The sequence below is a fragment of the Pelmatolapia mariae genome, linkage group LG1 (genome assembly GCF_036321145.2).
Source record: "Pelmatolapia mariae isolate MD_Pm_ZW linkage group LG1, Pm_UMD_F_2, whole genome shotgun sequence".
In the NCBI taxonomy this organism is placed as follows: domain Eukaryota; kingdom Metazoa; phylum Chordata; class Actinopteri; order Cichliformes; family Cichlidae; genus Pelmatolapia; species Pelmatolapia mariae.
The window spans coordinates 25,203,113-25,226,654 of record NC_086227.1 but is presented as its reverse complement, the minus strand read 5'-3'; the positions used below and the strand labels follow the sequence as shown (position 1 = coordinate 25,226,654).

Here is a 23,542-nt window from a genome sequence, read left to right as displayed (position 1 = left end):
TATTATTATTATTATTATTATTATTATTATTATTATTGAACATTGTAGTAAGAAAGTTAGAAAATATGTTCTGGAAAATCATTGGTTCCTCTGGTAAAATTGTAAAGCTGCTTACGAAATGGAAGTAATTTGTTAGTCACACATTACTTTGAAGCTGACGGCTGGTCGCTTGTGGACATTCAAGGTTCTGGTTTGAAGGTACCTCTCTAATACTCTCATTAGTAGTCACTTCAGTTCTCACCTGGAAGTAGAGTAAAGTTCATCTTGGGTCCCACCCACTTCTGTCTCTGTACTTATTTCGCCACATATATAGGAGGGTCTCTGGTCTCCACGTCACTGAAAATCACTTCCCATGTGTATGCAGCTTGAAGACAGAATAGCATGCCCAGTATCCAGGAAAATGCTTGATATATACCATTTTTGATAGTGGGAGGAAAAAAAGACAAACAATATAAAGAAATATTTGTTTGTTTGTTTGTTTTACAACTATTAGAATCATAAAAACATCAGTAATGGCATTTTGAAGTTGTATAACTATATTTTAACTATTTTTATTGCATGTCATTGTCATGTAAACAACACTGCTTCCATATTTTGACATCTGTAAAATCTTTGGATCAAAATAAAATCGTTCCTTTTATCTGGTCTTTATTCACCTCAATTCCATTCATATCCTAGAAAAAAAGAGATATATACAAAATAACCTGTACCAAAACAACATAAAATAAAATCAACAGGGCGCTGCTTTCACCTTCACCTTGTGCCACGTTTACGTAAATTTAATCTTTAAAAACGAAAACATTTTCTATAAAAGTCTTTCACTCCATTTATTTTTCCTACATGATAAATGTGAATAAAACCTACTCGACAGCTGCGAGATCCTTCTCTTTTTTCCCCTCTGGAACATTTTCCATACAGTGTAGGCAAATGCCACATTAGAAAAATAGTTGTGCAAGGGGATAACAACTCTCTTGTCCAGTATGTTTACTATTTTCCTGAAACCTTCATTACTCACCAACTCTTTGGCCAAATGGAGTGTGGTTGCATTGGTGATTTCAGTGTTTCTTTGTGAGCTGGATGGGTACACAGACGTGCTGTCCAGGCTCGCTTTTATGGACGTCTGAGTACGTGTTGGACTCATGTTGGCAGCCATTGCATTGTTTTTCTTGGCCTTCATGCATTAATTATACTGCAGTTTGGTGTATTTTCAAGTGATTGAATGCTTTGATTCAGCAGAAGGTATAATGGATGTTGTAAGTACAGAGACTATGTGAGTGTCCTAAGTGTTTATCGAGTGTCAGCCTGTGCAAAGAAAGTGTTCAGATACCTGCTTGTATTGGTGTACACTGCTCTGTAGTGCCTACCAGAGGGGAGGGATTGGAACAGGTTGTCATCAGGGGTCTGCAGTAATGTTCCTGGTGCAGGAAGTACATCCTCTGCTGGGCCTTTTTGATGATTGTATCTGTACTGGATGACCACTTCAGATCGTGGGAGATCGTGAATCCCTGAAACCTGAAGGTTTCCACAGCAGCCACAGTGGTGTTGAATAAAGTGAGGGGAGATAATGGAAAGGGGTTCTTCCTGAAGTCCACTGTCGTCGCCACATCTTATATATTATATTGAGGTCTAGGTTGTTCTGACTGCACCACAGGTCCAGCTGTTTAACCCCACATCTGTATGCAGCCTCATAACCGTCCTTGAGTCTGATGATCTTCGTGTCATCTGCAAATTTTACGATTTTGACACGCTCCCTAAATCAGATCCTGACATGCCTGCGTGTTCACATTGAACTTGAAGTTTCTAGTCTGGATGAGTAACACTACATTTTACCACCAAATTACAGCTAATATACAAAATAAAATCAAATGTCTGGCACAGCAGAAGGTTAAGAGCTTGTCCCTCGAAGCAGACCATCCTCACTGGAAATAGTTAAGATTTGGTTCAAGTCATGTTAACTGGGAACAGATCACAATCAAAGAGTGTATGTCTGCACCACAAACCAACACAACTAACTTACTCTTTAAATAATGTTTTGTTCTGTTATGTATATCTCAATATACCATATGCATCTATTTATAGTCAATCATTGTGTAAACACTGTGTGTGTGTGTGTGTGTGTGTGTGTGTGCGTGTGTGTGTGTGTGTGTGTGTGTGTGTGTGTGTGTGTGTGTGTGTGTATAGTAACTTGTTATCCAGCCCTTATTTATTCCATAATTTATTCCAACATCTTCACACTCTGCATCATTGCACCGTAAATATGCTATACATGTTGTTATTGTCTGTGTCTTGTTGATACCATGTTGTTAGTATTGTCTGTTGTCTACTCTGCTCTGTACACTAAGTGGCAAGGAAATGGCCATAGCCCATTTCCTTGCGTGCACAAATACTCGGTTGATAAAGCTGATTCTGGTTCCTTTGCTTTGTGTTTAAATGGTGGAAGACACATTTGGAATATCCCTTGATCATGCTGATTTAATTGTGTGATGCCAAAAGTCATGATCAAGATTAACATTTGCTTAATTGTACAGCCCCATTTTGAGTAACGCAAAGTGGGTATACTTCAGTTTGTTTTACATGACGTTTGAACTTCAGCAACAACACATGTTGTATAGATACAATGACAGTCCAAAAAACTTCAAAAATGAATTGGCACATTACATGTAAGCTTTGCATTTCCAGTCTATCAAATGTCAAGCGAGCAGTTGTCACCTTTTAAAAATAATCTCTCGTCTTCCTCTCCTCTCCTGTCTGTATTACATCTTTTTCCATCTCTGAGTGAAGTTATCTCACATTCTTTTCTACCCCTGCAAAAAAAAAAAGCAGCAGACACACAGTGTGACAAACTGCGCTGAAACGGTGTGTTTGCTGATATTTGTTGAGGTGTTTGAAAGTTGCATTGAAAATTGTCTGGTACTTTGAAAAAATTATGCCTTGTGCGCTAATTCCTCTTCCTCTAACTTATGGACATCTGCACCAAGAAACACTGTTGTGACTTGTTTAAGCACACTTTAAGTACTTGTTATAGAGCTATGAATTATGCATATAAATTATATGGTTTTGCATCTTGTAGTGTGCGATAAACACCACTGATGGATACACCAATAGGATTGTTTTTATGTGTTCTTATTCTCTCCATTTAGTTTCAAATTAGTTTGATGTCCAGAAGGCAAGTCGTGATGTGAAACAAAAACTCCCCTCAAATGCATTAAACCTAAAGTCATGCGTCTGTTATGAAGAAAGGTAAGTAGGAGAAAATAGAGATTTTCTTGTAAAAATTGTATGCAATAAATATGTATTTATCAGATGAAGCTCCATGATGGCTTCAACAAGAACTCATTAAAGCAGGAATACTGGTACCCCACCCAGGAGTCAGGCCTGGGGAAGACGCTCATGGGCCAGGTCACAGCCGGAGTCAGCCTGAGAGCAAGAGCTGCAAAGCCAGCTGAGAGCCTGTGTGCTGGGATTTTTTGCTGGTCAACAAGATACCTGCACTTCTAGGCTGGAAAATGGGTCCTGTTGTTGGAATCTACGCGCTGAACACCCAGCCTACTTGGACTCCCTGGGCCATAACACGGGACTCCATTGTCTTACTGGGGAAGTTTAATACTTGTGTAGTCGATGACCATGGAGACCAGAGGGGTGTAATTGGGTGCCAATCTGTAACAAAGTGGTGTTTTATGTTTGTTTGTTTTCTTTTTGTTGGACTATTATGTTAATCTCACATAGTAACAACCACCATATCTGACAATAAGTGTCCATAAGCGCACATGGGATCAGGACAACCAAGGTCAGTAATTTATAATCATACCATCCGATCTGAAGAGAAGGAACTGAGCTTTTAACTGATCACCACCTGGTGGTGAGTCAGATCATGTGGAGAGGTAATGGATAGGGCTGGGATTCCCAAACATGTAGCGAGTGTAGAGGACCAGTTTGCAGCAGCTCTTATCAGGGAGATCTTCAACTCCCACCTGTGGCAGACCTTGGACAGCATTTGACCACAACCTCTGGTAGACTTATGAAGTGCACGGCTCAGTCAAGTTGAAGGAGTCCTATTGACTGGTTTGCTTGGTTGGCTTGTGGGTCTTCTGGAGGCAGGTGCCAGAAGGCCAAGAAGAGCATTCGCTAAAGCAAAAACTTTGGTGTGGGAGAAGTTTGATGAAACCATGAAACAAGTTGGAATTCAGTTTTGATCATCCCACATTCCATTATTAGGGATGTATTTAAAACAATTTAACAAAAGTCTTATTGTTGTATAGGAATCATATTGAATCAAAGAGTTGTCTACAACTTGTCTACATTTTCATTTATATAAACTATTTACGCAGAAGCGAATTTCACAGTAAAGGAACTGTAAGGCAAGGCAAGGCAAGGCAAGTTTATTTATATAGCACAATTCAACAACAAGGTGATTCAAAGTGCTTTACAGAGACATTAAAAACAAAAACAAATAAAAAGCACGATTTAAAATTGATTAAGACAAGCAAACAAACAAACAAACAAACAAACAAACAAACAAACAAACAAACAAACAAACAAACAAACAAACAAAACAGTATTTAAAATCAAAAATCAAAACAGTAGATAAAATCAGAACAATAGATAAAATCAGAACAGTAGATAAAGTCAGTAGTTAAAATGTAAGTTTTGAAATTTAAGCTTAAAAGTGTGGATTTGGTGCTTTATTCAAAAGCAGCTGAGAACAGGTGAGTCTTCAACCTGGATTTAAATAAACTGAGTGTTTCAGCTGATCTGAGGCTTTCTGGGAGTTTGTTCCAGATATATGGAGCATAAAAGCTGAATGCAGCTTCTCCGTGTTTGGTTCTGACTCTGGGAACTGATAAAAAACCGGATCCAGATGACCTGAGGGATCTGGAAGGTTCATACTGGGTCAGGGGGTCACTGATGTATTTTGGTCCTAAACCATTCAGAGCTTTATAGACCAGCATCAGAACTTTAAAGTCTATCCTCTGACGGACAGGCAGCCAGTGTAAAGACCTCAGAGCTGGACTGATGTGGTCCACTTTTTTGGTCTTAGTGAGGACTCGAGCAGCAGAGTTCTGAATGAGCTGTAGTTGTCTGACTGATTTTTTAGGTAGACCTGTAAAGATGCTGTTACAGTAATCAAGCCTGCTAAAGATGAATGCATGGACTAGTTTTTCCAGGTCCTGTTGAGACATCAGATCTTTTATCCTTGAAATATTCTTGAGGTGATAGTAAGCCGATTTTGTTATTGTCTTAATGTGTTTTTCTAAGTTTAGGTCTGCATCCATCACTACACCCAAATTTCTCGCCTGGTTGGTGGTTTTTAGGTGTATAGATTGAAGTTCTCTGGTGACCTGTAATCGTTTTTCTTTGGCACCAAAGACTATTACTTCAGTTTTGTTTTTGTTTAGCTGGAGAAAATTGTGGCACAACCAGTCATTAATTTCCTCAATGCATTTACCAAGAGCCTGTACAGGGCCTCGGTCTCCTGGTGACATTGTGATATATATTTGTGTGTCATCTGCATAGCTGTGATAGTTTATTTTGTTGTTCTTTATAATCTGTGCCAGTGGGAGCATGTAGATGTTAAACAGAAGGGGTCCCAAGATGAAACCTTGGGGAACTCCACATGTGATACTTGTCTGCTCAGATGTGAAGTTACCTATTGATACAAAGTATTTCCTGTTTTCTAAGTATGTTTTGAACCAGTTTAGTACAGTTCCTGAAAGACCTGCCCAGTTCTCCAGTCGTTTGAGTAATATGTTGTGGTCAACTGTATCAAATGCTGCACTGAGATCCAGTAAAACTAAGACTGACATTTTTCCACTGTCTGTATTCAGACATATGTCATTAAACACTTTGGTCAGAGCGGTTTCAGTGCTGTGGTTCTGTCTAAAACCTGACTGGAAGGCATCATAGCAGTTATTCTGTGTTAAGAAGTAATTGAGCTGTTGAGAAACTGCTTTTTCAATGATCTTACTTAAAAATGGGAGGTTTGAGATCGGCCTGTAGTTATTCATTTGTGTCTTGTCAAGATTGTCCTTTTTCAGTATAGGTTTAATTACAGCAGTTTTTAGTGATTCTGGAAACACACCTGACGTTAAAGAAAAGTTTATGATCTGTAACAGGTCTGACTCCAAAGTCTTTGAGACCTTTTTGAAAAAACTTGTTGGCAGGACATCTAAACAGCAAGAGGAGGAGTTCAGTTGACCTAAGATGTCCTCCAGGTCTTTGTTGTTAATAGGGTGAAACTGTTTGATGGTGTTTAAACAGTTTTTTGGTGGACACAGTACATGTCCTGGATCTGCTGTTGATGTACCAATTGCTTGTCTAATCTTTTGGATTTTTTCTGTGAAGAATTTGGCAAAGTCATTGCAGGCCATGGTCGAATGAAGTTCAGCTGCCACTGACACAGGAGGGTTTGTTAGTCTGTCAACTGTAGAAAATAAGACCCGAGCATTATGACTGTTTTTGGTGATGATGTCAGAGAAGTAGGACCTCCTTGCACTCCTCAGTTGTAAATTATAATTGTGAAGTTTCTCTTTATAGATGTCATAATGAACCTGGAGGTTTGTTTTTCTCCATCTGCGCTCAGCTTTCCTACACTCTCTTTTTTCATTTTTCACCAGTGTGGAGTTTCTCCATGGAGACTTCTTCCTTCCAGAGATAACCTTCACCTTAATGGGAGCAACAGTGTCCATTACATTTAACATTTTAGCATTGAAGCTAGTGACGAGCTCATTGACTGAACCTCTGGACAGGTCAGGTGTTAATGGGAAGACCTGGTTAAAGATCTCACTACTGTGTTCAGTTATACACCGTTTTGTGATCACTGCTGTTGATATATTTGTGTGGGCTGAGATTTTACTTTCAAAGAAAACACAGTAATGATCAGACAGGCCCACATCAGACACAGTAACCTTTGAAATGCTCAGGCTCTTGGAGATCAGTAGGTCAAGAGTGTGTCCTCTATTATGTGTGGCCTCTGTTACATGCTGAGTCAGCCCAAAGTTGCCCAGAGTGTTACTCAGGTCTTTAGTCCCTTTGTCCTGAGGGTTGTCCACATGGATGTTAAAATCCCCAACAATAATTACACAGTCGAAATCAACACAGATCACAGACAGCAGTTCACTGAGGTCATTAAAAAAGTCTGTGCAGTATTTGGGAGGCCTGTAAACATTAAGAAACACAACTTTGGATGGAGCCTTCAGCTGTAACGCCACATATTCAAAAGACTGAAAACTTCCAGGAGATAGCTGCTTACATTGAAATGATTCATTATTGTACTAGTCTTTTCAAGGCTTTTTATCTAGTCTTTCTGATAGCTGTGTCGGCATCTCAACCTTAACCTTAACATTTAGGTATGTTATGTATAAAATCATCACTGATTTATCAGATAGCAGCTACACCTACATTCAACCCTGTCAATTTAAAACGGTGTAGGATATCAGGATAAAAACCCCAAAACACTGATTGTGATGGAAATATAAGGTTATGATCAAATCTGAAATGGGTATGTTTCCTACTGAGCAATAGTCCAGAGGTTTAAAGGATTTTAGATGTTAAAGTCTGCGTGATTTCTAAGTTTCGGGTAAATTTAAAATGAAAACCAGCTAACCAGAACAAAGGTTAAATTAACTGCCACCGTCTGACCTGATTGTACACAGATGAGCTTGAGGGGGAGGAAGCAAGAAAGAGAAAGAGAGGGAGAGAAATACTTGCAAGGTCTAGAAACTGAAACTATAAAGAAGATTCGTATTGCAACAGGTGAAAAAGTTCAAAGTAAATAATTGTATTTAATATTGTAAGGGGAGAAACGTAGATCACAGAGAGTGGAGACAACCTGAAGGCTTTTATCTCAAATGTTGTAACTTTTAAGTCAGTTCTTTCTTTTTTATGGATGATTCAGAGCAGTGCAAGATTAAAGAGAGGAAATAAGGAGGAAAAAAACAAAAACAGAATGACATTGACCATAAGGCAGCTTGAAAACAATGGCTTTACTACATAAAGTGTACTCTGACTCGCAGCTTTTGGAATTTGACCATTTTCCATAAAGAATAATGCATGGCAGTAACCAGTATGTAATAGATTTGAGCTTCTCATTAGACTGCCACTGGTGATTTTGATCCTCACGACCTTGCGGGTGGAAGTCCTCTTTTCTGATTGTAAGGTCACAACCACTGTCCTCTCATGCCCATGAATGCATATTAAAAGACTCTTTAAAACAGCGGCAATAGCTCTTTGTTGAACTCAAGAAGCTCACTTTACATTACTGAAGACTAGATTTAAGATATTTGATATTTGATATTTTTTTTAAAGTAGGACAATGTGCTTTTCTAGTTCTGAGAAACTCAAAGCCTTTATACAACATGCTTAAGTGCTTTCTGTCTAACGGTTAGGCACATTCAGACTCCAATGGATACATTAGAGAGCAACTTAAGGTTAGTATCTTGTCCAGGGATATTTGGCATGCAGGCTGGAGCAGGCAGGGATCAAACCACCAATCTTCTGATTAGTAGATGACCTGCTTTACCTACTGTGCTACATAAAATAAAAGGAAAAATGTTAGTAGTTATCTTTATTTATACTTTAGAAACATTTTGTAATATCTGGATAAAGGAACATTGTTTTAAAATGAAAAAAGAAGGAAATGGCTGCTCATTGCTTTGGGCAGTGTTGCTTCCAGCGGGTGGACTTGGCGGTTTCTGAGGCAGTGTGAAAAGTTATATTTGAAGCAGCTGATTATGGCGGTACCTTTTTCTTCTGAAAAAGGTACCGCCATAACAGGTGTCTGCTGAGGAGATGCAGACACCTGTTCAGTGTAATAGGTAGTTCCATATGAAAAATCATGAAGAGCACCTGATATATGGAAAGAGGTGAGTCAAACCTATTGTTTTGCCTTCAAATATTAATCTCGGTGAGACAGCTGGCCCCCACAGACAGCCAAAAAAAAAAAACTACCAGCAGACTCGAGTCGACATCATCCTTTGTCTCTATGACTTTGACATCTTGACATGCATTAGTGCCTGCTGAAGCTCAAAATTCATCTGCGTTTGATTTATAAAGAAATAAGGTACATAATGGTGCGATTCCCAGAACTGTGCATTATGCAACACGCATCATTTTTAATGATCGACTTTGCTAAAATGCCATTCCATCTGTCTAGCTTCCTGTCTCTCTCAGTACCAAATGTTACCTGTGGTACCACGATAGTAACGCAACTGTCCTGCATTTGCTTTGTTGTATGCATGTGACCGAGAAACTGAGACGTGAATGAAAGAGAGTGTGCATGCAAAAGAGAAAGTGAGGATAGGAGACTTGTAGTAAGGTTAGAGTGAGTCTGCCTGGCTTTCTGAGTGGGTGTGCCTGTTAAGCTGCAAAATCATTTAAATTGAGAAAGGAATGCAGGAATGCTCGCTAGTGATTCTGATCTGAGCCAAATTTCTCTGTCAGAGAAGTCTCCAACCAGCCGCCTTGCAATTTCACAGTGATTGGAGAAGGAGTGAAAAGAGTGAGGAAGGAGAGGCTAAAAAAGAAAGAGGACATAGAAGAAATGAGAGTTGAAATGAATGGAGTAGAACGATAGGAGTCAAAGGAAGATAGAAGCAGAGAGACAGGCAGGCTGAGGAGAGTATGATAATATTGAGTGTGGAGTGGGAGAAGACGCTGCTGCCAGATGAGAGTCTTGCATTTTTAAAAATGTAAGCTTTTCAGGAATAAGAAACTGAAGTTAAAAATCACACGTCATGCTCATTGTCTCCCATTCTCAGAGACGTGCACTGAAACTGATTTCCCTGGCCACTCTTTCCCATTTCCATTGATGGTAAGGTCACATAGTCGCAGATAGATCAGGAATCCCATTCATAAATGTGAGTAATTTAGAGACTTGACTCAAACTACTTTGAACAGGGAACAGTGGAGATCAACTCGTGCTCAGATGTGGTACAGGTACTGCTCGGATGAGCTGTAAAAGCTGAACCTTTCTGTCCTCTCTTGTTTTAGTAATGTTGTATTTAACTTGCATGTCTGAGCACATAGATGTGTATTTCAGCATAAACAGCTTCGTTAGTTACCAAAAAAAATTAGCATTTATACTGAACACTGAAACCTGAACATGGATACAAGAGCCTGCATGTTGTTTTGGATTTCTGTAAAACAATGAGCCACTTACACCATGCCGCTTCCCAGAGCAAAGCACATCCTTGTGGTTCTTTCACTCTACAAGATGATTTATAGCAGTGTTGACACAAACAATGCCTTTGGATTTAATGTGTTAGGACCCACAGTAGCAGCCGAGTGGCATTATGGCTACAGTGCAGAATGGCAAATAGGCATGTTGTCCTTGGACCAGATATTCAGGGTGTAAGTCCCCATGTTGTCAGCCATCCACCATGCTGAAGCCTCCAACAGCCAGACACTGAGTCACTCCAAGCTCCAGGGGGGCTGCTGTATAGCTGAGCTGCATGATTTCCCAGCAGAGACAAAAGTTTACCTTCCAAAGCATCGCTTAGTTTCACTGGAAATATACCAGATGTGAATCTTAAATTTGCCTCCTTGTTAAGATGAGTCATAACACACGCTGATTGCAAATCCAGCCTTCAAGTTCATGGTTGGTTTTAAGTGACAGAAATAGAACACAGGTGTCTGGAGGAAAAAGAAACACCTGAGGAAAAGACCATTAATCGGTCAAATATGCATAATATAATCGAACACAACTTCAACTCAAACTATTTTGATAGCCAAGTATAGCTGTGGTGCGGAAATTTCACTAGCTGTGTATCTTCCTCCCTCTGCATTCACAGTGTCATGCCTTAAGTCTTCCTTTCTGTGTCATTATCCTAACCCGTGTTGAAAATTCTTTGCTGGTTTTCTTATCAAAGTATGGTTATTCTTCTAGTTGATGCTTGATTTCTATTGCACAGAACAAACGTTGCAGTAGCAAGGATGAAGGCACATTGAAGGATTACTGGGTTGATTTACTTTGAATCTATCACCAATCTGAAGGAATATCCCAGCCAGAGGTAAGACACAACTGATGGTCATCTAAGATTATCTCCTAGTGTGAGAGGTTTACAAATTAACTCTTCACCTCTCAGATCAATGAGCAGACATAGCTGTCTTGATAATGTCAAATTTGATATATTGCTACTCGCCATTACACATTGCATATACTTAGTTGGCATGGGTCGTGAAAAGGCAACTTTATTTTATTATGTGCCACCACAGTGAAGGTTATGAAAATGAGACAAAATAATGTATGAGTTTAAAATCTGTTCTGACTTTAACATCCTCAGGTTTAATCAGCCCATCTTATTAAGTTTTTTCATTCCATCTCATGCTCTACTTGTTTCCTGCTTTTCTCCCTCCCTCTTCTCTATTTATTCTTTTGTCTCCCACACCTTTTCCCCTTCTGCTGTTGCTCAGTCTCAGCTCTTTCTTAACTTTCCTTCACTCCCTCTCCACATTACTCTTGCTTTTCTTCCCTTTTTACCAATAGCTGCCCTTACCACTCAGTGAACTAAAGAAATGATCATTTGTGCTGAAAAGGCTAGACAACTTTGCAGTATAGCATGGATCTGCTCTCACTGCTGTCCTGTGTTAGGTCCTCTTTCCTCTTTTTCCTCCTTCCCTTGTTCCTCTTATCCCTCTTCTTTCACATCCTTGTGTGCACCTCTTTCCTCCCCTCTCTTTCAGCCAAAATCAGCAGTTATCATCACAGTGTTAATAAATGAAGTATGCCCCCCCCCATAATTGTGATTGCAAATTAAAACCAAAAAGTGTGTGTGCGCATTTATAGCCACATATATGTGTGGATAATAGTGGTATTTTAAAATGTGGCTTTGTGTCAGTGCACACCCACAAAATGTCTCTGCTCCTAGTTTATCTCATTGTTTGAACAGCGCTGCTTTAATTAGGACAGGCCTGTCTATCCGTGTGTGTGTGTGTGTGTGTTTGTGTGCGTTTGAGAGAGAGAGAGCGAGCGAGAGAGCAAGACCAAGGCTGTGCATGTGCCTAAAAGTGAGTCACAGAGTCTCTATGTGTGTGTGCATGTTCCCATAGTGCCCCCATGTGGAGGATTGCAAAGAAATATATATTCTATAGTCTGGTTTCTTAGCACACATACACAGACACACACACTCGTACACTCCAATGACACGGTGTTATATTTGGAAACACAATTTCATGCTATCAGTACTGGCTAGCTATTCCATTTAGATAGCAGCCATCTATATATATATATTTGTGTGTGTGTGTGTGTGTGTGTGTGTGTGTGTGTGTTATATATTTGTGTGTTTAAGTGTGTTTGTGATCAGGTTGTGTGTCTATGCATATTGCATTTCTGTGAGTGCACAGCTCACCCGTGTGTCTTGCAGAGACGAGTCATTTTCCAAGTTTATTGAAATTAAAAAGTGGTTGCCATGGCAACATTTGGATTCTCTGTAATTATGTTGATTAAAAATGTGAAAATTAATTAAAAAGTCAGGAAAATGATCTCACAGCAGATGATCAGCAAAACATCAAAATGATTCAGATCTGTCTCTCTTTCCCTTCCTCCGTCTCTCTCTGATACACTCAAGCCTTCCCTTCCTGTCTCCCTCTGTCGCACTTCAGAAGTCCTTTATTGCCACACAACACTGAATTATCTGCATTCATCCCTCACACAAGCTTGTCTCCTTTCCTTTCACACTTACTGTATATAAACACTTTATGGCATGATGAAGTTTGTCTTCATGTCCAAAGGGATAAAAAAAAACAAAGCAAAACACAACAGCACGGAAAATAAGACAAACTGTACTGCCTTTACCCCCCCCCCCCCCCCCCCCCCCCCATCCAATCACTCAGCTCATTCACAAGTTTTTAACAAGCATGACAAGACTCGTCTCATGCTGCCAAAGCAGACGCATCAGCAACAAAAGTAACACTCAAAATGAGGAACCTAACAGTCTCAGTTTCTCTCTTCCAGCCTTCTCCATTACTCAGTTCTCTCACAACCCGTCTCTTGTTCTCGGTCTCTTTCCCTCTGACAGAATGAATAAACAGGCTAGCAAAGTGTAATCGTTTTCTTTTATTAGCAACAGCAAACACAGAAACAATGACTTTACCCTGCGCCCCTCCCTCCCTCTTCTCCGTCTGCTCCTCTCATCAGCTTTAATGAACCACAAATCTCATCAGCCATCTTTTCATCAGCTCTGCCATCACAACTTCCTGCACTTGGGCTCAAGTCTTTAAACCTGACTACTTATAGCATGTCTGTTTCTGCTTCTGGCTGATGACCAGGAGGACTGAACATAATTCATATTTGGCTGCAAGGCAGAATGCATATCTTCTGCTAACAGTCAGAGTTAATATTAGGTAAAATTTGGTAATGACGGTTTGAGAGGCAGCAGCGTTAGTATGACAGCTTCGCTTCACAGCTCTGGTTTACTTAGCGGTGATTCACTGCCAGTTAATCTTCAGCATGTTCACCATGGTGATCTTAAGGAGGATGGTGTTATACATTTGCAGTCATCAGTTGACCGTGTTGTAGAGGTGGCAGTATAATGACTACTTTGTACAGCCTGACCTATTTCTCTCTGTCCCTTTTTTCTTTGTGAAAGGTGCGTGTCTGTGTTTTTTTTTCTCCCTTTAAACAACATAAAATGAACACTGATCTTGTGAGCTGTGATACTAAGCCTGTGTTGTTTTTGTGCATTTAAATATGTAAATGACTGTGAGACTGAGCCAAACCACTGATCATATTCAGAAAAATATAGACAAGAAGGGCCCACCTCTCTCCACTGGCTCATAATGAAACTTGCCTCAGCCCCATAATCAAAGGCAAATGGGAGTGGTGTGTATGTGATTATACCAAGAACATCTGGTGCTAGACACCATCAAAAATGCAGGTAATAGTCAGCAGGTTAGTGATGTGAGGGCATGTCAAAGCTAGTGGCCCTAGCAACTTTGTAACATAACACAGCATTTTTTAAAACTATGTTTAGAGTAATCCTTGATGGAGCAGACCATGTCTCTGATTTACTTGAAATATTCTGTGACACAGATAAGAATTTAAAGAGAAAACTCTTAAACTCTACAGTGAGGGGATCCCATGGTTTTGGTATGCTGTGGGGGTATTTTGGTGGCATGGCAACAAAGATGGATGGGTCACTTGGTTACGGGGGACAAAACCCACATCCATAGGGCATGAAATTAATGTTTACTGGTCTCCTTTGGGATTTGTACTTACTAGACTTTAACCCAATTTAATACCTATGGAAAAGTTTTGACTAACATGTTAAACTCCCCCTAACTATGATAAATATGAAATATTGTTCCACAATGCTAAGGTGCATCGAAGCTTCAAGTCAGTTAACTTTGGGCAATGTTCCTGTAATTTGCAAGCCATTTAATATTTGATTATACTGCATGCGGTGTCATTTGTACACTTCAAGAATGAATTTAAAACACATTTCACTCTTTCTTCAGCAAGTTTTATTCAATTTGTAGCTTTATTCGAGTTCATTTCAATTAATTTCTAATTTCCTCATGTTTAGATAGTGCCTAGCTTTTTATTATTCTAGTATAATTTTGCTGATTTTATACAATGATTTCACATTGAAACTGTTTTTTGCTTTCCGTCACAATTGCAAGATTTATTTCATATGTCAGGGTTTTCTTGACGCTCTAATTTAATGCAAAGAGTATTAGCTCCATTTCAATCCAGATAGAGAACACCAATAAAGGCTTCTCAGCTATGTGTGGTCTAATTGTGCACCAGTGATTGTGTTTCTTCTGCCATGCTTTTCACTTCCTCCGACTTGGAGTAGGACTCTTCACCCCTCTTCCCAGTGCTGCCTTAGGAGCGGCAGGGCTAGGAGTTGAAGGGGCAGCGCTCGGAGCAGGCTGGGTCTTAGGCTGAGGGATCTCGATTGGTAATTTAGGTGGGATGATTGTTTTAGGGGTCAGAGTTGGTTTTGCCTCAGGGATTTTCTCCCCATGGCGATACACACTGACCTGGAGATAAAAATAGCGAGACAAGGACATAATGTTAATACCCATACATGCATTTACTACTAGCGGTGAACACAAAAGGATTGTTTAAAGGGCTGCAGCACATTGCATCATCAATAGAAATTATTTAGGTATTTTTAATTTTAGAGAAATTTGGATTTTGTATTATTTTGTATTAATTCTGTCAAAATCAGGGTGAGCAAAAGTAACAAGGTCAAATATCAGGCCCGTGTAAGGTTTTTGTGCTGCTGCGATCAAAATATATCCCCATGTTGGGCACCAATGGAAAGAAAATATTTCTGCTGCAGATGACCAGGAAAACCTCACGGCTCAGAGTAAATCCAGTCATTTGTGTTACACAGCGGCAACACTCACCACTATATCCACAGACTCTCCTCCATATTTATTCTGGACAATCATGGTATATCTGCCAGAATCCTCCATGGAAACGCCTTTGATCGTCAGACTGGCAAACTTGCCCTGGTCCAGGGAGACCACATACTGGGAAATGAATTCAGAGGTTAAAAAAAGTGAGAAAGCCAGTGGAGGGAGTTTAGCATGATTTATTCTTTAAAATGCCTTACTCAAAGTGGAAGCATGAGCAAAAGCTGAGCACTGGTGCATGGGCTGAATGGACAAAGGGACTAATGATGTATTCCTGTCTTATCTGTTCTGCTGCACTCAACCACGCTCAACCAAAGTATGGTGAAATTGAAAAGCAATACAAATGTGCCCCATCTATATTTTGTAGACCACCCAAAAAAACCCTACTGTATATTGTCTCTGATACTGTAGTCTACACATAGTACTTTATTCTGAATTGTACCATGTACCACGAGTGGTGCAGACAAGAGTCCAACATTTTAAATTGCCTCTTGTACCTGCCCACTCACTTGTAAGGTCTGGACATTTATACATTTTTATGGAGTGGTACTTTCAGCAGGTTAATTACATTATTAAGAGAAACACTTGCCTTTTAATTACAAGAAATAAAACGGTCTATTAGATTAAAATCCTAAAAATGGTAGCCATTAGCATGCTATGTGTTCTTGGTTAAATGCATTAATTTACTAGACCAATGTAGGTTAAGCTGTGTATTATTCAGAAAAAAAAAATTCTAATTACAGTCGTTTCTGTGATACAGATATTATAAAATCTGACAAAATGTCTAAAAAATAGTAACTTCTGCTTATTACACTACTCGAATTGAATTCTCTGGATCTTCTTATGTTCATGTTTGTTTTTCATTTATCTTCATGCATCCTCAGAAGCCTCTGTGGTAACTAAGTGCATGAGAGACACTCCAGAGGTTTGGAAAACTCATCAACAAGGGCCTCGCTTCTTGTTTCAGACAGATTATTAGCAGGTGAGGGAATGAATAAAGGAGAAAACTTGAACACAAATTCCTCCTGGACCGGGGTTTCTCAAACTTAAATCTTCAAAGCTGGTAGAAGCTGCAGGATTCTGATGCTGTTGAAAGAGCTTTCGTTGACTAGCGACAGACTGTAGACTTACTGTACTCTGGTTGGCAAGTAGGTTAATGAGTTATGACAGGTAGAGTTGTTCCGTTACTGATCTAGGATTGTGCTGATAATACTGACCCCAAAATGGGTAGAAGCGTAGTGTAGTTCCCTGAATCTTGGTGCTCTCAGTGGTAAATACACTCACCTGCCAGTTGATTAGGTATACGTTGCTAGTTTTGGATTGGACCCTTTTGTCTTCAGCCTTAACTCTTTGTGGTGTATCTTTAGCAAGATGCTTAAAACATTCATCAGGGATTTTGTTTCATATTGACAAGATGGCATCATGCTGCTAATCTCATGCTCCACCACATCCCAAACGTACTCCATTGTTGATCTTCTATTGTTGATCAGAATACTTGGTCGCACCAGAATACTTAGACTAGCCCGTCTGTCACAAATAACCCTGCTCATGTACATTCAAAGTCTCACCTTTCTTCCCCCTTTTGATCCCCCTACATGCCTAAATGTACAGTGTTGCTGCCAAAGGCTGATTAAATATTTACTTTAATAATTTCTTGAATTGGTGTACCTAGTAAAGTGGCTGATGAATGTATAAGAAGGGCTTTGGCACAATAGGGACAACATCATATTCATGAAGTTCCTAACAAGGAACTAAAGTATATCAATAGTTTTGGGGTTTTGTGCATTTTATTACTACTAATCATTTGTACTAATTTAAATATACATGAAGCATACTTTTTAGAAAGTACTTCATTACCACTTTCAGTATTACCAGAAATTGTTTTTTAATTACTGCTATTTCATTATTTTATATGAATACTGGTTTTAATATCATGGTAAGTATTATGGACATTGACTTTTGAACAGACATTATCTGATCAAATGAATCTGGAGAGTTCTCAAAATAACATGACATCATGAAGCATATTTTAGTAGACACATACTGAGTGTGAAATTTCCACAAGACAAGTTAATAGAAACATTATGTTGTAATTGTGTATGGTTAATGAGATAATTAATCATGAGACAGGAGGGGAGGAGTTGAGTTTCTGAAGAGGTTAAACAGAGTCAGAGAATAAGGCAGTATTTATCGGGTAGGAATCAAATAAAAGTGCAAAGCCCCATCTGAATATGAACTGGTTGTACATGTGACTTGCATACACAATTTAATTAGCTGAAAACAACTCCAATAAGACATTTACACATTTACCTGATCATCAGGCTCGACTTCTGATCCGTTCTTCAGCCATGACACCTGAGGTTTGGGGTCTCCACACACTGTACATGTTAAACTCAAAGTCTACAGAAAGCATAGAAAATACCTGTTAGCAAAATGAGACAGAAAGCACGCAGTTTCACACGCTTAGACGCCTACCTTCTTTTCCATAATGGTGACCACATCAGGCAGTCCTCCCACCACCTTACCACGGTCTAAAACAAACAGTTGTTAACATTCTAGGTTATTCCTATTGTTTATTATATTAAGCTATTATATAAAGGAGAACAGGAGGATAAACTTACTCTTCTCAGCGTATGCCTCAGCCCTGAAAAATCAAAGCAGTTTTGTATTATTATACAAATTCTATCACTAGCAAATCTTTATATAGTTCAAGCTTTACTTTAGCCAAGTCATTTCTGGTTAGCTTTCATTACCTGGCTCTGACCACACATCATTTTTTCTATGTTTTTTTTTTCTTTTCTTTTCGGTTAACTAACAGTGGTCAGATGGTGTGCCACAAGGTGCGTTAGATTTACAGCCAAACCTCCTTTTAATATTGTTTACTTCAGGAGTTTCATGTATATTTCCTGGGGAAAAATGATATTGTTATGTGAGCGCTGTTGGAGCAGCATGGCAGGACCAGAGGTCAGCCACAAGACCAGATGGTTGGGGAAACTCTGCTCTCCTCTTGGCAAGTTGATGCTCAATCAAAAGGGTAACAGGGTGTCACTTGTTTCAATGTGTTTGTAAAGTCTTGTGCTTAAATGTCTCTCTTTGAATGTTAATTAGAAAAGGGATTTGGATGGTTTCCACACTGCATGCAGTGTTTAGTGTTTGCAGTCTCAATCCCTTTCCTAAAAGGATTTGCAAAATGTGTGTGTGGGTGTGGGGTTTGCTTTGGCCCAATTAGCCGACAGACCCCAAAGGATCTCTGCTACCTGACTGCTTCTATTTTTAACCAAGATTTTTATCTCAAATTACAATGCGCTGGACTCTTTCCAGACAGCCAGCCTTGGAGTTTTTGAATTTGCTCAACTTAAAGATGCAGGGTAATTTTTCCTAATGCTGTACTGATCATTTATGCAACTCGAGTTGCAGTGATTTAAAAAGACTTTTCAAAACTGTAGCTGTAGGTGAAAAAAAAAAACATACTTGAATAATTGGAACCAATGCATGCAGAAGTTTTACACCTCTTGGAGCTCTTTAGATTCTGCTCATGCAATAGTGCCAGGGAAGCGTCTGATTCAATTTGCAGCATGCTACATTCATGCAGCAGTGATTTAAAGCATACACACAGTTTCTTCAGTCACAGAAAAAGGAGAATAAATCATCAAATAATATAGTGACCTAATCTGAAAATCATAACTTTAGTCTGGGATTAACAGACCTTTAAAAAAGTGCACAGGTCCTTACAGGGCAAAGCACAGGCAAATTAAACAGCTAAAATATTCAAAACAAGCAGTTAGTTTTAGTGTAGCAGTTTGGAGTTAGGAGTGCACTGATATTTTAAAGTGACAAGTCTAATCGATGCATGGATCTACACTGATTAACACTGAGCATATAGTGGTTACAAAGGCTCATACAATCCTTCTGCAGCGTCTCAAATGATCTGAAGGCTTTGCACTGTTTGAAATGTGGAGATACAAATGTTAATGAAATTTCCAATAGATGTTTTAGTATTCAAATACAATCAGAACGAGAGAGTCGAATATACGTGTATTTATAGAAAACCTCATGCTTTACATTATTTGAAGCAGGAAAACAAGACTATTGTTTCCTTATATGAACACAGTGTAGCCTGGGAAATCATTACTTTGAACTATTAGATGTCAAACTCACAGTTATGAAGCAAATGTGAAGGAAGCAGTGATTCATCATTAGGCGAGCCAGTCTGACACATAAAGGCACAAGTTTAAAAAAAAAAGAAAACAGCTTTGAGAATATAGTCTTACTTTAGTTTCTGGAACTCTGCAAAGGCTTTCTCATATACTGTTAAATACAAAAACAGAAAACTGTCACTGTCACAACACATGCCAGTTTACTTTACTTTAAATTTAGACACACCTAGAACCAAAATAGTCTTTATAATATCAAAACAGAATCTTTCCCTTTTCCTGCTAATGAACATGGCAACTTTTTTTTTTTAAAGAAAATAATAGTTTTAAGATGAGAGTGATGCAGTAAACACAGGAGGAATGAACTCTTTCAGTCATAACACTCATAAATGTGTTTTTTTTTTAACATTAAAAAAAGTTAATTTGAGAAGTTTTAGTGGAGATTTTTTCCATACAGTCAGTGTTGGGTGGTTTAAACCAAAAAAACCATTCCTCTATAATTAGCCAAGTACCAGGACTGGACTCGAAATGAGTGAAAAGCAGCTAATGTCCAAAGACAAACTTTTCACGGCTTTCTGTCTTTCAAACTTTCAAACTCAAGACTTTTGCATTATTGTGTATGTAATCCGATCCACACTAAAATGTATGTAACTGACAAGCAGCCAAGCTGTCCAAACATTGAATTCTTTTTAAAAGTGAAAACTGGAGACTTTCATACTCAAAGACTATCTGAAGTATAACCAGAGAGACTACACGCTGAAAGAGAGCCATAAAAACAAGTGACTGTGTTATTTTCTACCCTCTTTTTACAGAGTTATCGATAAAAACAGGAATTGACTCAGGAGGGAAGGAAATAAGAGTGGAAAAGTACTGAAAGTACTGACCATCACCGCTGAGGTCCAGTGTGCGTTTATGTGAGTTTTCAGGGTCAGTGATCACAATGGAGTACTTGCCCTTGTCCTTCTCCACTGGTTCAACTACCTGTGAATCAATCAGCGAAAAACGATCAGCCACATGACGACAGAGGCATCAACTCAGTGTCTTGGTATTTATTTCTGCTTTGCGTGTTTTGAGCTATGATTTAAAATGAGATTAATTTAACAGGTAGGCTAATTACAATTATAAAGCTTTCTGACAAAACGATCGGAAGACACGCTACTTAATCAACTTTAATGAATTTTAAACCATTTTTATTCATTAGCTTTCCCTTGTGATTATCCCTTTAATTTATCTCGAAGTTTCCTCGTCTCTGCAAAGACACTTTGAGGACTTTTACAAGCAACACAGACGAGCAGCAGCACCAATGTCTGAGGTGCTTTACTGTCATAAAGTTACTGATGTGTGAGATTCCTCCGAAGCATATACTGTTCAGCTTTGTATAGAAGATGATAATACCTCCATTGTTGCCATAGTCGGGGTTCCACCAATCACAATCTTGTCACTGTGGGAGAGTTTAGTCTCACTGAGGAGAAGAAAAGAGAGGTTAGTGTGTGTGTTTGTGTGGTGGGGGGTTATATTTGAGCGAGTGAGGTAAATGAAAATCATGTTTACATGCCTCGCTAATGTCATGCCGACCTCTTGCTCTTACACGAACCCACAGAAAAGACAGTGAGATGTTTTAAAATAAAATCTTCATAATTTTTATTCAGTTTTACTTCATTGTTCGGTCCACTTGTTTTTCTTTTATGAACCCATTTATTAACATTTTATAATCTCTGGAGTGAACTGGAGTGCTTTTAAGTGCAGAAAAGCCTTCCTTCTTTATAGAAAATAATAGCTGTGTGATTTCTGTCACAAAACAGGGCAATTTTACTGCAATAACAGGGATAATGAAACCACTTGCCAATAGCCCATCAGAAGTTTTATTATGCGGCTTATTGTTTTTCCCACTCGCGGCAGTTTAACTTGAGGGAAAACCAGAATAATGCGTTTGTGGTCAGCATGTTTATAGGTGGACTTAAAAGAATACTCTAGTAAAACAACTACCAGCACGACAAATACTGGAGTTATGCGTATTTTCTTCCTCCGTTCCTTATCTTCATCTTCGTACTCCAACTATTTGGTATTATGTTTGTATTTGTGAGGCGGTGTTAATTCTGTGTTTAATCTAATTCCTTACCCATGATACCAGGTGATGTTCATCTCTGAGGTGTAGTACTTCATGTGACACTGCAGCTGAATGCCTGTTGCTGTGCAGTTTATCACAAGCTCTGCTGCACTGGCTCCTGGAGGAGGTAATGGAGGCGATGGAGGTTGTGAGGACCACGTTTGAAATCAAAGTAAGATACATGTTTTCCTCCAGCTGCTGGACTCTGTGACCTCGCTATGCTGTGAAAGCTACTGCATGCAGAGATGAATTAATTGAATAAAAATAAACTTCCATTTTCAGCCATTTGTAGGATCTATTTTGAAATTCCCTTTTGTCCAGCTTGGAGAGGAAAATTCTGCTAATGAAGCAAAGAGCAGATTGTTTATATCCTGGCACTCAGTAAAGCACTTCAACCATGACAGGTTTTATTAACTTTTTTTTAAGCCGTTATACCTAAAAGGGCATTTTATACTACACAATGTCTGTGTCGGATTTTCCTCACTGCACATTACAAGTGGGCAAGTGTGTCATCCACCTGGTCACATCACCATGGTTTCCCATTATCACAGTAATGAACCCTCTTCTCCTCTGCAACCACTGCTGTAACAGTTGCTGCAGAGCTGTCAAGTGACTGTCTCTTAAAATAGGAGTAAGATGCTCCTCCACACTGTCACTGTGACAGCGCAGTGGAATTTTAAAGTGATTTCACCACATGATGGCACGATGGCCAAATGCTTCCAGCATGACAACTTCTGCCACACGCTGATAAGTGTGTGTGTGTATGTAGCAGAGGGTTTTTAAAACAAGACCCATATCAGCCTGATGATGGATCTACCAAATCTCTCATCACTGGGGTTTTGATGGTGCCATGTTAAATTTAGATAATTTGAACTGGATCCCTACAGTGGGTAGAGGGTGGTGCTGGTGGTGTGTCGTACCGTTTTTAACATGGATGTCTCTTTATGAGATTATTGGTGTGTGTGTCTGTGTGCAGAATGCAGCGACTTACCAGCCAGTTGGCTGAGCTTGTTTATGGCATCGTCAAAGACTAGAAGAAAGGCAGAGGAACATGGGGTCAGAGACGGAGCCAAGAGGATGGAAAGGCATGATGCTGCTCTCTGGTGGCTGCATTCAGAGCTCAGTAAGGAAAGGTTTAATGAAAACATGGGAATCTGTTACTTTATGGTTTCCCAACCCAACACAGTGAAACAGTGTAAATACCTGCATTTGTCTTGTGAAGTACACTTTCAGCACCATGTAACATGGCAAGAATGGTAGTTAGAGAAGCATTTTTAGAAAAAGCAGGTGTTTCATTACATGTTCAGAAAGACTTTACATATATTTTGTATATGTAAACTCCTATATGTTGGGTCTGTGTTTCCACATGCCCCGCTAGTTTACAGACTTATTCCTCATGAAGAACGCAAGACATAACAGAACAGCTTCAACTGGTTTTTAACTCACTAACGAGGAAGAGGCTTTGGTCAAGAACCAGCTCTTGAAGCCCAAATCCTTCATAGAGCAGCTGTCCTCGTAGCCTTTTTATTGACAACTGTTTACAATACACATCACAGCAAAAGCACCTCCCCTCGTAAACCCCCCCAATGGTTCTAAGACAAGGCACTATATGTGTGTATGTGTAAGCACCTGTATGCATGTGCAAGAACGTGTGTGTGTGTATGCATGTGAGAGTGTGTGTGTGTCATGGGGGTGCGTTTGTGTGACCTCCTGCTGACCAAAAGGGTCATAAAAGCAGGAAGCTTACAACACAAGAAACAGATCTTTCAGATAGGATGTATCTGCAATAAAACCTCCCCCAGCACAGAGTGGCTGGAGAGGTGGTCAGAGACAAAGGAATGTCTTGATCCTATAGTTTGAACTCAGACTTTACAAATTTAAGAAACACAATGACAACATTCAACAATTAGACTTAACACTA

The 23,542-nt window shown here is 39.3% G+C and overlaps 1 protein-coding gene across 1 annotated transcript in view; it reads right to left on the bottom strand.

The window, feature by feature from the left end:
• Positions 1–14,639: 14,639 nt before the first annotated feature.
• Positions 14,640–23,542, bottom strand: part of myom2b (myomesin 2b) — a 28,207-nt gene continuing 19,304 nt past the window's right edge. The window contains exons 29-38 of the mRNA XM_063501264.1: positions 22,613–22,651; positions 21,634–21,739; positions 20,910–20,976; positions 20,399–20,495; positions 19,632–19,668; positions 17,982–18,004; positions 17,836–17,891; positions 17,671–17,760; positions 15,352–15,477; positions 14,640–14,979 (exon numbers count right to left, since the gene is read on the bottom strand). Coding sequence (XP_063357334.1) covers positions 14,770–14,979; positions 15,352–15,477; positions 17,671–17,760; positions 17,836–17,891; positions 17,982–18,004; positions 19,632–19,668; positions 20,399–20,495; positions 20,910–20,976; positions 21,634–21,739; positions 22,613–22,651 — 851 coding nt within the window. The 3' untranslated portion in view covers positions 14,640–14,769. The remainder of the gene's footprint in view (positions 14,980–15,351; positions 15,478–17,670; positions 17,761–17,835; positions 17,892–17,981; positions 18,005–19,631; positions 19,669–20,398; positions 20,496–20,909; positions 20,977–21,633; positions 21,740–22,612; positions 22,652–23,542) is intronic.